General features: G+C 42.8%; 1 protein-coding gene across 8 annotated transcripts in view; it reads right to left on the bottom strand.

The window, feature by feature from the left end:
- Positions 1-13,373, bottom strand: part of ERG (ETS transcription factor ERG) — a 203,034-nt gene that overhangs the window by 17,041 nt on the left and 172,620 nt on the right. For 5 of the 8 annotated variants that reach the window (XM_050784572.1, XM_050784575.1, XM_050784570.1 and 2 more), the window contains 3 exons: positions 6,411-6,614; positions 5,460-5,540; positions 3,457-3,528 (listed from right to left, as the gene is read on the bottom strand). In XM_050784572.1, coding sequence (XP_050640529.1) covers positions 3,457-3,528; positions 5,460-5,540; positions 6,411-6,614 — 357 coding nt within the window. The remainder of the gene's footprint in view (positions 1-3,456; positions 3,529-5,459; positions 5,541-6,410; positions 6,615-13,373) is intronic. The other 3 variants (XM_050784576.1, XM_050784577.1, XM_050784573.1) reach the window with 1 other exon arrangement.

Below are 13,373 nucleotides of genomic sequence, written 5' to 3'. Positions count from 1 at the left end.
GTCCCCTGTGAGGTCAGTGAACAGCCTTGGCCAATTGTGCAGGGAGACTGACCTGACACAGCAGCGGTGAGACTGACCTGACAGGGAAGCAGTCAGGGGGCTTTGGAATAAATGATTCATTTGGGAAGGTGGGCCATGAATAGAATAAAAGGTAGATTTGGGGCCGGGCATGGTGGCTCACGTCTGTAATCCCAGCACTTTGGGAGGCAGAGGCGGTTGGATCACGAGGTCAAGAGATCAAGACCATCCTGGCCAACACGGTGAAACCCCGTCTCTACTAAAAATACAAAAATTAGCTGGGTCTAGTGGCGTGTGCCTGTAGCCTCAGCTACTTGGGAGGATGAGGCAGAAGAATTGCTTGGACCCAGGAGGCAGAGGCTGCAGTGAGCCGAGATTTTGCCACTGCACTACAGCCTGGTGACAGAGTGAGACTCCGTCAAAAAAAAAAAAAAAAAAAAAAAAAAAGAAAAAGAAAAGAAAAAAAGAAGAAGGGAAGGGAAGGGAAGGGAGATTGGGGCAGTAACCCAGGGATGGGCGACTCACAGCGGGAAGGGAAGGAGGGAAGGGTGGTGAGGAAGAGCTGGGAAGGAGGATGCAGCAGGACAACACACATGTGGAGAAGGAGTCTCTGCAGAAAGGGTGTGGAATGCCGTCTAATTTAACCAGTAAACCCTGAACACCACTGTCTCCTCTATCAGGGACTCTATAATGAAACAGCCACCGTGAAGAGAAGAGACAGACTCTGGTCTAAGTAGAGTTGCCACCTAGGAGCCTGGCTTGCTTCATGGTCAGCACAATAACGCTGACCAGCGTTCGGTTCCCTCAGATGTGGGATTAGACAAAGGGTGTGGAAATGAAGATCATGGCACAGCAAACCAAGAGTGGAGGAGACAGGGATTTGGGGTCTGTATCCCTAATGACCTTGAAAGAAACAGTCAACAATCACCTTTCTGAAAGTAGTCAGGTACCCACTGACCACAGGGATACCGTCAGATTCCCAGTGACCTCCCTCTGGGACTCGCGCAGCTCTGAAAGTTAGTGAGGCAAAAGCTCTTCCCCCTCAGCCATCACAACGTTCATTCTCCAGTTGCAGGTTCACAGCTTTTATCTCCACAGGACCAGTCCTTTAAGGTTGATCGCTTAGCAATGGATGACCCAAGGTGTATAACTAGTTCTTATATCCAAGGTCAAGCCCCTGAATAGAGCCTACAGTAAACAGTCCTCTGGCTTGTTCAGTCTGCTTTAAATTCTTTACAGGTCAGATACCAATATTTGTATTGGTTCTCATAATCACAGTAGGCAGTGGTCAAAACAGGTTATTTCAGGTAAAAACTGAGTTTCGAAAACATACTTGACTAGTAGTGGAGCTGTGGAAGTGTGCTGTCTCCAAGATCACGCTCAAATCATGGGCCCATGGAAGAGCACCATCAGAGCGGCATGGGAGGTGTCTAAGTTTGCCACCCTTGCCTTCCCTGGGCTGGGCAGAGAGGGAGTCCCAACCAACATCCTCACAGCCACCCTCTTCTCCATCCACCTGGATGGGTCATACCTTCCAAATCCACCATGTCCTAAAATGTGAAAACAAAACAGCTCCAGGACCCACTGTCTTAACCAGGTAGCATCAGTCAGCTGGCTTGTCTGATGGACAGGTTGTGCTCATGGATTTGGCCAGTGTTGTGATCTTTTAACACAGTTTGTTACACTAGCTCACAACCCCTGGCTTTACAACTCAGTCAGAGGCACCTATGAGGTGTCTTAACATAAACAAACAAAAACAAAATTAAAAAGTAAAAAAAATTTTAAAACCCCAGCCAAATGTTTTGGAAATAGTTTTTATTTTTTTAGGTATATGTGGAAATATTTTTAAATGCTCACAGAATTACAAAATCTGTAGAGCTTGAGTCAAACATGAATTTCTATTTTCCACTTGCAATACACGGGGTGGATTTCTTTAGGACCAGTCTGGTAGACTCTAGGCACTGGGGCCTGCCTATGTTTCAATGGCCTGTGAAATCTGTTACATGACAGAGGTGACTTACTACCTCTTAGTACCTCTTAGCTAAGCCTTTCTATCATGCTTCCCAGGAGCGAGACAGCAAACTTTTTCTCTGACATTAGAGAAGAGAAAATTGCCAGCCTGAAGTCACTAGGCAGTAACCAGGGCAGTGTCAGGATTTGAACAGCCTGAGAAGCTTCCTCATTCATTCTCTTTAGCTCCCTGGGCCCCCAGTCTTTCTCATTAGAAAGAAAGAGTAGTTGCCAAGCCTAGATCTTGAACCAGTTCAGACTGAGACTTGTGTATTTCGGTTATGTGATAGAGGTGAAAGAGGAATTGCCTGAGTTTCATATGAATTCTGGAAGCATGTAGGAAGACAGATAAACCATCCCACCACCCCGAACACGATGTCATCAACCGTGAGGCTGGTACAATGATATCTAGCGTATGGGGCTGCTCTAAGTCCCAGGGAGGGGGCAAATGCTTAGGGCAAGCTATACCCTTCTGTGAAATGCCCTCTCCCCCTGCTCATTATTCACCTGGTAAACATCTAATTCCCCTTTGCCATGTGGCCATTCCTCTGGAAAGCATCTTTACGCCTTTCTTGGGGCGTTGAGTTCCTCCCCGATCCTGCTCCTACAGCCTGTATTGCTAGAAGTGGTGCCTCTACCGTAGAACCTATCACATTAGGGGAAACATTTATGTGTATGTATCTGTCTCTCTGGCTCTAGGTCACTCTACGGAAACATCTAGAACTGGAGGCAAAACATTTCAGCTTGTTCACCGTCATACCACCCATGGCTGGCCCAGAGGAGGCACTCAGCAAATGAACAAGCCAAGCTGAATGAAGAAGTGAACGTTCTGAAGACAGGAAGCTTACTGAAGCCTGGTTCGTCTTTACATTCCCAGAGTCTAACATCACACTTGGCACTAATGGGCACTTGATAGATGTTTATTTTTGCATGAATGGCATGTAAATTAATTACCTAATCAAATCATCTGGAAGACAGGCAGTAAGATTCAGATGTAAATACTACTGATGATTGCATGCTTCTGCTCTGCAAGACTGGCTTCTTGTGACATACTGAGAATCGGTCACTGTGAATCTGGGGAGTGTCCTTGTTTTGTGCTCTTCCCCCGAGGAGGGATGGATCCTTCCGTTAGTTCAAAAGTGGGCCTATTCCTAACTGCCAGGCATCCAGGATGCCTTCTTTGCCCATCTGTCTTTCTGAAGAGCTAGTTAAAGGGCTAATCTGCTCTTAATTCCTTTAGTGTGGTCTTCGAATGAAATGGTTTGAGTGGGTTTAGTCTCCAGATAAACAGAGGCAGAATAAGACTGTCTGGGACTGGCTTCAGCTCCGGGATCAGCTCTCTTTGTATCGCGTGACTTGGGGCATGGATCTCAGCGGGACATCTGGGATGTCTCTCAATGACGAGATCACACGGGGGTGTTTTCGTACCTGGCCTAGTTGTAATTCTTTGCGTAGCTTCAGGATATACTGAAGTATTTGGGAAAATAAAAGCTGCACCCCCTGCAGACAAAAGGAAAGACAAACATGTGAAGGTCTTTTGTTGTGGTTGTCGATCTCAACATCAGCGCCAAATCTACTTTTCCCTGTGATAACAAAGGGAAGAGACCTCCTCAAACCTGCCTTAACAGAGCTCCGGAGAAATGGACAGGTGCACGTGTCAGATTCTCAAGGAGCCTTGGTGCACTCCTGTGCCCCATTTGCTATAAAGTGTTGTGTGTTTTGATTTTATAGCTTCTTGATGAAGCCCTATCTGTGTCCCCCTCAATCCCACTTCCCACTGGGCAATCTCATTTTATTAAAAAACTATATGGTGCATGTTTTATTTTTCAATAAAAACCCATAATATATTTGTATATACTGTATAAAAACCCATAATAAATTTTACATAGCTCTTGGAAAGTAGGACCAAGCAATTATAAGTATTTAGCCAAAGAGTATACGGATTTTATTAATGATTAATCCACATCTCTAGTCAAATGCGCTTTCCCTTTCTCTCTTTTGACCAAAACTCATGTGGTTAGCTGAGAAAATTCCCTTTTCAGAGTTCAGTCCATTTGGAATTTGTTGTCCTGTTCATTGGTTGCTTCTGTGTTTAACAATAGCAAAATTAATAAATTTGGAGCTTTTTTTGAAACTTTCACTCTATGGTTAAAGAATTCCTAAATAAACGTGAAAATATCAGAAAATGCGCATAGCTCAAAGGTGTTTCCTAAGAAGGGGAAGTAACTTCCTCTAAGTTACCTGTTATTTCTGGCCACAAGGTCATGAATAGGCTGATGTGTGCAACCAAAATTATTGAAAAAGTGTAGTACCAACTCGAAGCCGGCTTTTTAAAACTTCAGATTAAAAAGACAATGTTTTGAATAAGAAATTGCTCATTTACCATGATAAACGAGCAATTTCACTGTAATACTCAAACCGGGACTCACTCACGTTTGATATTTTAAAATAAAATGGCAAATATTGGGAAAATGGCTATATTTCTATGTGAGGGCTGACCCTGAGTTAACTGGCTGACTTGCAAGGCTTCCTGGCACTTCCTGTCTCCATCACTAGCCCGGGTGATTGTAGAGGGTCCCTGCAGCTAACAGAGTGGGGTGAGCAGCCGGTGGCCATGCTTCTGGAACTGTCTCCATCAGAAAGGAGCAGATGGATGTGAACCAGGAACACATTCATCCACAGAAAACCCAGCCTCTGCTGTGATTGGGAGGCGAGGGAGGAAGGTTAGCCAGGATGAGGCATGGTGTTAAACCCTACTTAGGCTCAGGCAAAATAAATACATAAATAAGTCAAATGTACAGTCAATGGTTAGAGATAGAAAACAGGCATTTGGTTAGTGACTAATTTCATATTCTCCAAAATCATAGCAGAGGTTCCCTCTGAACAAAACTCTCACAATGTTACAGAAATTCCCTCCTGCCTTTTGCAAACACACAGTCTGTAGGAAAACAAATGAAATAGCCTAAAAGTTTATTGGAAAGGAAAAAGAAAATTCCAACTTATCCTAGCAAATATTTCTTTAAGAATAAAAATGGAAAAAATTAAAGGAGGCTGCTAAGGGTCCTTTTATATTGAACATGCTTTTAGTGTCTACAGAGTCAGCACAGCGAATATACTGGTACTAACAGAAGAAGATTGTAATCTGGCAAATGTGAGCTAAAGTTATGGCTAAAGGCAAATTCTGCACATCTCCTGGTAAAAAAAAAGGAACCCTTTGATAATCAAACTGGGGTGCGTGGGAAGCGCTCAGAAAACCAAAGGGCGTCACCTTCCTTTAGGTTGTGGTACCTCCTAAGTATTGGAAAGCATCCTGAATCATCTACCTGTATTCTGTCTTCCTGACACGCGCTGACCGGTTTCCCATGGAAGCATGCAACCTGTACGTAAGACCCTATGCTCTTGCTGGGAGGCAGGGGCGGGGCCAGCATTACCTGTGTTTCTAGCATGCATTAACCGTGGAGAGTTTTGTAAGGCTTTATCAACATCATCTGAAGTCAAATGTGGAAGAGGAGCTACAAAACAAAACAAAAAGTGACATCAAAATGAAAAAAAAAAAAAAGAGAGAATTACCTTTCTTACCAAAAAAAAAAGAAAAGAAAAGAAAAAAGAAAAAGAAAGAAAGAAAGAAAACCATTCCCCCACTCCCACCCTAACATCATGGGCAGCTTATAACTATTTCCATCAATCTGCTACTTGTTAGCATGTTAAAACCTACATGGGGGCCCGTCTTTAATTCAGGGAAGAAGTGGCTGGGATGCCAGGCAAAGCAATGGAGGAGAATTTATTCCACCTCACTGTCACACTACTTCCTTCTCATCATGCTGGACGCTGTAGAAATTAAAGCATGCAGCAAACATTCTGGATTCATGCCAACATGCCATCCCTTTCTGTCAGGTTAAGCCCAATCACATGATACAAAGTGAAAACTTCCCTTGTTCTGTGTTCAAGTTAGAATATAAAGTGGGGCTTCGTGTAGCTTTAGGGAGAATAATCCCCCTAATTCCTACTGAAGACGAGCCTTTCCTTAATGATTCTATTTCAATTTGGGGTATCATGGAGACTAACTAATATGTGACCAGTTAATGCTTCCTTTCCCTTTCACATTCCATCTTCTTGGTCGCAGGACCCTGGAGGAGGCAGCTGAGTGTGGAAGTGAATTTTGGCTTCTCCTGAGAGAGCTGACTACTTTTCACCAGGCAATGTGGCCAGGGTGTTTTTCCCCTAAGTCATCGCGTACCAAGCGTGTGGTTCCCTCAGATCCCCAACGGGAACTGGACGAGGGCAGGAGGATGCTGTCGACACACCTGTTTGAACCCTCTGAAGCTCAGGTCATAAGAACCATAGCCACAGCCATCTATCCTTGGAGGAAGGGGGCAGCTTACTCTCTCTGAGGTAGTGGAGATGTGAGAGAAGAATGTCGGCGTTGTAGCTGGGGGTGAGCCTCTGGAAGTCGTCCTTGGTCATCTTGCACAGTTCCTTCCCGTCGATGTTCTGGAATAACAAGATGTTGACGTCTGGAAGGCCATATTCTTTCACCGCCCACTCCAGCCACTGCCGCACATGGTCTGTACTCCATAGCGTAGGATCTGAAAGGGGTGGGAACAAATTCAGTCAATTCCTGAAGCCAGGTACCTGTGTCTGGGGGCAGATCCCCATCCACATGGGATTTCTGACCAGCTGCCTTCCACAAGCACAGCCTCCAACCAGCCTCCCTGGCTACCCAGGAGAACATCTTGGGGGAGAGACAAAAGCTGCCTCACATCCATAGATCATTGTTTTTAAAGTGAATTGTTCTGGAATCTTGGGATTATTGACATCACATGCCCTCTTTTTTGCTCAGACAATCTAAAGTTTCCTGTAGGCATGAGATTTTAAAAATTCTTTTTTTCTCATTTATGTCCAATGTTATTTATTCATTTGAAAATGAGTAAGAATAAGAGGAAACTTCCTCTCTTTAGAAAACTACTGTTATATTTACATGGAAATAAGAGTAAGCAACACATATCAGGAAGGTGCTAATTACAGATCATAACAACAACAACAAAAAATAACAGTATTTATGCAAAATACTGAAAAACACTGACCACAGAATCGGAAATGAAATATAGATACACCAAGACTTTAGCCCCTCCTATGAGCCAGCATTCGTCTCAGAGAGCTGTCTGTTCCAGACTTTTCCTGCAGGCTGTTTGGTTTTGCAATTAACCAGCACCTGCAGGAGTGGGGTTGGTGAGTGGTTTTTGCATTCCACAGCTGGCCATGGCAAGCACAAATACCCCACAGGATGCAGGCCACGTCGTCACGCTCCACTGCCACCTATGGGACAGGGAGGGCAGGGCCCCGGGGAGAAGGAGCAGGTGATCTCCAACAGAAATGCCAGCCAGGATGTCCCGTGGTAAATACCCTCAGTGGTAGGATCTTCAGAGTGTGGTAAACGGGGCGGCTGCTCCCTTGGGCCCCAAGCCTTGAAAGACACCTGCACAGAGAGCTGGAGCCCTGAGTTCTAATCATACCATTTCTCCACTTTCTGGACCTTGCTGTGGGCAGCTATTTTTCCTTTCTGTGTCTGTCCCACCTGAAAACGAAGGGCACTGATCTCAGTTCCCTGGACAAGTCCTTGGGGGTCAGGCATGCCAGGATGTTCCAATCTTCTTGAATGAAAGTCAGGTGTGGGAGTCACATTTGAGCTAATACTTTCAGATCCTTGTTTGTCTGGTCCCACTAATATTTTAGGCTACTCAAGAATGGAGCATGTAGTATGCTGCTGAAATACATTTTTAGGTTTACAGAGGTAAGCCATAGTAATAGTGAGAAACAGCCAGCCAGTCATACACCCAGAGTTCTCTTCCTCTCCCTGCTTTCCTCTTCCTTCCCTCCCTTCTCCCTCCCTTTCTTTCCTTCAGCTACAAAGATGAAATAAATTATTGCAGGTCCAGTAGAATCTACCCTTCCCATTCCATTCTCCTGCTGCAAACACCTATCCTGAAGTTAGTAGCTAGTGGTTAGAAGTAACCACTATCCTGAAGTTAGCACATGTATCACTCCTATACATATTTTAATATTTTTACCATTTAAACTACACATATTGTTTTGTGTTTTTAAAGTTAACATAAACGATATCTGATTTGCTATTGGCACTCAATGTTATAATTTCAAGATGTAGCCAAGTTAATACGCAAAGATATACTTGATCATGAAGCAGCTCTTAGGCCTCCCCTATGTGAATAGTCCCAATTTATTTAGTGAATGTCCCCTGTCCATCTCCCTGCATACGTGTGAATAAGTCTGCATTGGCCCATGGCCTGGGGTCCTTGTTAGAATCACCTGGGGAGACTGAAAAACTAGTGACGCCTGGTCTCCCCAGGGAGACTGTGTTTCCATTAGGCTGGAGGGCAGTTAGGTGTCACAGTTGATAAGAGCTCCCCCAGGTGACTCCAGTGAGCAGCCAAGGTTCAGATCATCTTCCCTGGACCTCACTACTCCAAGTGTGGTCCTCCAACTGGGCAGCATTAGCATCACCTGGGAGGTAATTAGAAATGCTAACGCTCAGGCCCCGCCCAGACCTGCTGAATCAGAATCTATGTTTTCACATGAAACTTGGGGACACGCTGGCCTCGGCTGAGTACCTAGATACGGGATTCTGAGTTATAGGGCACATGCATCTTCAACTTGACCAGCTAGCATTGGATGTCTACCAATATTTAAACACCCACATTTTCACTTAAAAATCAGCGCACAGGCTGGGCACGGTGGCTCACGCCTGTAATCCCAGCACTTTGGGAGGTCGAGGCAGTTGGATCACTAGGTCAGGAGATCGAGACCATCCTGGCTAACACGGTGAAACCCCATCTCTACTAAAAATACAAAAAAATTAGCCGGGCGTGATGGCAGGCACCTGTAGTCCCAGCTACTCGGGAGGCTGAGGCAGGAGAATGGTGAGAACCTGGGAGGCGGAGCTTGCAGTGAGCTGAGATCAGGCCACTGCACTCCAGCCTGGGCGACAGAGCAAGATTCTGTCTCAAAACAACAACAACAACAACAACAACAACAACAACAACAACAACAAATCATCAGTGCGCAGAACCTGAAGACTAAAGGAACTCTGTTTTGCTACAGAGAGAATATCAACAAAAACTCCAACGGCAGCAATGACAGAAAAGTGTACATATTTCTTTGTCATTCAAACACTTGGAAACATGTTGTTAGTCTGTGAAAACTGAATGTAGATATGGAAGGTTAATGTCATCCAGTTCATTGAAGTTCAGATGACTCTGTCATTGGGTGAGAATTTGGCTTTCAGAGATAAAATGTTTCATGACATGTCAGAATTCCTCTTTCTACAAAAGTGGGTCATACTGAGGTCTTAGGGCAAGTTCTCTTTATCTTTGGTTCTGTGCAGAGGATGGTTTGCTCAGCCCTCACAGAGAGAACACCCCCCCATCCTACCCATGTCATTCCCTATAAGTTCCATCCTCTGATCCTAGTCAAACCCACCTTTTTGGGTTTTTTTGTTTGTTTGTTTTGTTTTTTTTTTGCTTTGCTTTTAACAAAATGGGAGAACTTTTTTTTTTTTTTAATGTAACAACTGTATTTCCTAGAAATAAGTTCATTCTGGGAATAGATTTTCTTCTCTTAATGGTGGAACCGGATATTCTCAAAATGATACATACACATACTGTCTGAAAGCCACTAGGTTCATGTTAAACTGGTGAAAGGAGAAGTTTAATCTCTCTATTATCCCTTGGTGTGCCCCTTAATTGGTTTCATTCATCAAGCCAAGGGTTACCATGGCCCACTCAGTTTTCCTTTAAGGGAATCAGGTGCAAGACCCCACAGACCAAGTCCTCAACCTGTATTGTTCTCATCTCTACAAGTCTCGCTTTGAGTTGGTAAAAGGTTGCTCTGGAGTTCTGGAGTTCTGCCAGTATGAGTATAAATCACTACAACCTTTCTGATGAACAACACAACAATATGATACAACAATACAACACAACAATACAATCAAACGTCTTTAAATATGTGCAGATTCCCTGACTTAAACATTCCATTTCTAGAAATTTATCCTAAGGAAATAATAGAGGATGTGCGCAATTATTTATTGTCAAGGACGTTCTTTGTAGTGTTGTTTATAATAGCAAAACCTTGGAAACACCCTAAATGTCCAGCGAAAGAGAACTAGTTTTGTAATGCATTTAGGAATGTTCCCGTGATATTTAGAGACTAAAAATTACACTGTTGAAATATATTTATTGATATGATAAAATGTTCAAAGTAGATTACATTTTAAAGTTTCAAAATATTATTACGATACCATTGTATTTTGCAAAGATAAATAAATATCTGTGGAGAAAGAAATTCAGAGGGAGATACAGCAAAATGTGAACTGTTGTCTCTGAGGGAACGGAGATGGGGAATTTTAGACTTTTCATTTTCACTAAACTATATTTTCTCATTTTCTTATAATAAATATGGAATACTTGGGTTAAAAATTATTTATTAAAAAAGTATTCTCTATTTTTCAAAACCAAAACATGGTTTTACAAAGGGCTTACGTATATATATAGTGTATATTATATATACTTAATGTATATTATATATACACTATATACCACCTATATATATGTGAAAGTACTTTTTATAAAATACTTTACTTTATAAAAAAAGTATAAAAATAAAAGTAAAAAAGTAAAAAAGCAAAAGTTAAAAAAATAAAAATGAAACTATACAAAGCATTTTATAAAAAGTATAAAAAATAAAGCTAATAAAATACTTTATAAAAACATTTTTATAAAATATAAAATATATAATATATATAAAATATATACTTACATATATACTATATATACTACCTATATATTATATATGTGAAAGTATTTTTATAAAATTTCTTTCAAGAGTATAGTTTGTTCCTTTTGTATTTTGTTAATATACATTGCTTCATCCAAAGAGCAAATTACATGAAGTCAGAACACTCCCATATCCTTTTAGCATTTGATCTCCACACCTCTGCCCTATAAATTTCTAAGCAAACAATGGTAAAAACAAAACATGGCCACTTGGTAGAAGGAACGAGGGCATTCCTTTTCTCCTGTGCACTCGCACCACTGTCCTGGACCCACTCTGGAGGTGTTGCAATAGAGGACAGTTTGCAGGAGAAAAGCCCAGATTCCCCAGCATGAAGCACACAGTCCTTTGTTCCATGGGTCCCAATGTCTTCATGGGTGTCATTCCCAACCATTCCCCCTCCACCCTACATTTCCTGAGCCAATGCCTGCATGCCTGCATCACATGCCACCCACAGCATGAAGGACTAGCACCTTCTTGTGCCCTCACCTACACTCACCACCTCCTTTGGGCGTATGTCCTAGATGCTGTCACAGAGGAAACACTTAACAAATCTCTGGGCAGCGAAGTGATTACAAGACTGAAGACCTAGTCTCTGCCCACACTGAACTCCACCTCCACTCCTTTGGCCAGGCAATGATGCTGCAGCTATAGATGATGGTTTTTAGAGTTCAGGTCAGTGCGCTGGGTCCAGGCTGTCATGTTTTGGCCCTAACCTTTTAACTCCATGGGGAGCCCCAGTAGTCTCTCTAGTCTCCTCCACAGTCCACGGTATCTCAGCAAAGCTTTATGGCTTCTGTCACGCCAGGAATCAAAGAAAGGGGCTCACGAGTTCCTATGAGATTCAGTAGGCCTGTCTTCCTTCTTTATTGACCCCAACCACACATGTGTAGGAGGAAGGGGAGGGGACTACAGCATAAGCCCCAGTCAAGGCGTCACCTTTGCCTACGTTTAGGTGTGATCTTCTGTCCTGGGTAGGAACACTTCTTGCCTCCAGGTAGCAGCGTGTTTGGAACCTGTCATTTAATTTTACAACCGGACCTCATTTTTCTCTTCTATAAAACAATGTGAAAAATTTCAGGAGCTGAGAAATGACTCAAATAGGATAAGAACTAAGATAGATTTAATTCAAGTAAAAGTTATTAAGTATTGTGCCTACAGCCCTATGCACCAGTACTATGTGTCCAAGACCAAGAGAGACACTAAGGATCCACTGAGAGAGGCAGCTATGACCACAACCACAAAGCAGAACTAAGACTCCATGATCAGGACGGGTGTGGTGGCTCACACCTGTAATCCCAGCACTTTGGGAGGCCCAGGTGGGTGGATCACCTGAGGTCAGGAGTTTGAGAACAGCCTGACCAACATGGAGAAATCCCATCTCTTCTAAAAATACAAAATTAGCCAGGCGTGGTGGCGCATGCCTGTAATCCCAGCTACTCAGGAGGCTGAGGCTGGAGAATTGCTTGAATCCGGGAGGCAGAGGTTGCAATGAGCCGAGATTGCGCCATTGCACTCCAGCAGCCTGGGCAAGAAAAGCAAAACCCTGTCCGCCCCCCAACCAAAAAAAAAAAAAAAAAAAAAAAAAAGAATCCATGATCCAAGCAGGAAGTGGAAGTGCAGAGAGGTAGCACCAACCAGGAAAAACGAGAAAGGCTTACCAGGAGAGTGAGCTTGGATTAACAACGAGGATTTTGACAGAAGTAGAGAGAAGCTCTTTTGTTTAGGGGAACGACTTAGCCCAGCCTTATCCTACATGGGCATGAAATATCCGACATGTATAAGAAAAACAGAGAAATTTGGTGTGGCTGCAGTGGAGGATTTCAGAGAGAGCACAGCAGCACATGAGGATGGGGATGAAAGCTGGGCTCAGATCAATAAGGCCCTTGAGTATCTTGCTAACAAGTCTGGATTTTCATTTCTAGAGATTTCAGAGTAATTGAAAATTTCTGAGAAATTTTTAAAAATCTTAACATCAATCACAGAAAACTTGGTGACGAAAATAAAAGACATTATTGGGAATCCAAATACCCACATTTGGATTCTTATTCAACCATTTACTAGATGTAAACGTCAACCTCTCTGGAATTTGTTTTATATTTTTCTGTGGGTAATTAAATGAAATGTTAAGGGAATAGAAAAGTAAATGAGATAATGGATGTGAAAGCACTTTGCCAACAACAACATATTGCAAAAAAAGAATGCATCCACACACTTGATTTTGCATTGCAAACTCCGCTAAAATGGAATAAGAACAAAATCTATTATCGCAGAGGCAGCCTCTTCCTTAAGACACAAAAGTCCAATTTATCATTTTATTTTAAGAAACTTTTGGAGGCGCTTCTGTCAGATGAATCACAAGCCATTGAAGATAAGCTGTTCATTTTCAGCCTTCCATTCCAATTGTTTTGAAAACATCTGTGTCTTCATTCTACATTTCATGGACACCAAAATGGTAAACTATCATGGCACAGGCTAAACAGGAGAAGCCATTACTCTCT

This window comes from Macaca thibetana, chromosome 3 (assembly GCF_024542745.1).
Source record: "Macaca thibetana thibetana isolate TM-01 chromosome 3, ASM2454274v1, whole genome shotgun sequence".
In the NCBI taxonomy this organism is placed as follows: Eukaryota; Metazoa; Chordata; class Mammalia; order Primates; family Cercopithecidae; genus Macaca; species Macaca thibetana.
Note: the sequence above shows the minus strand (reverse complement) of the source record. Positions and strands in the feature narration are given on the sequence as shown.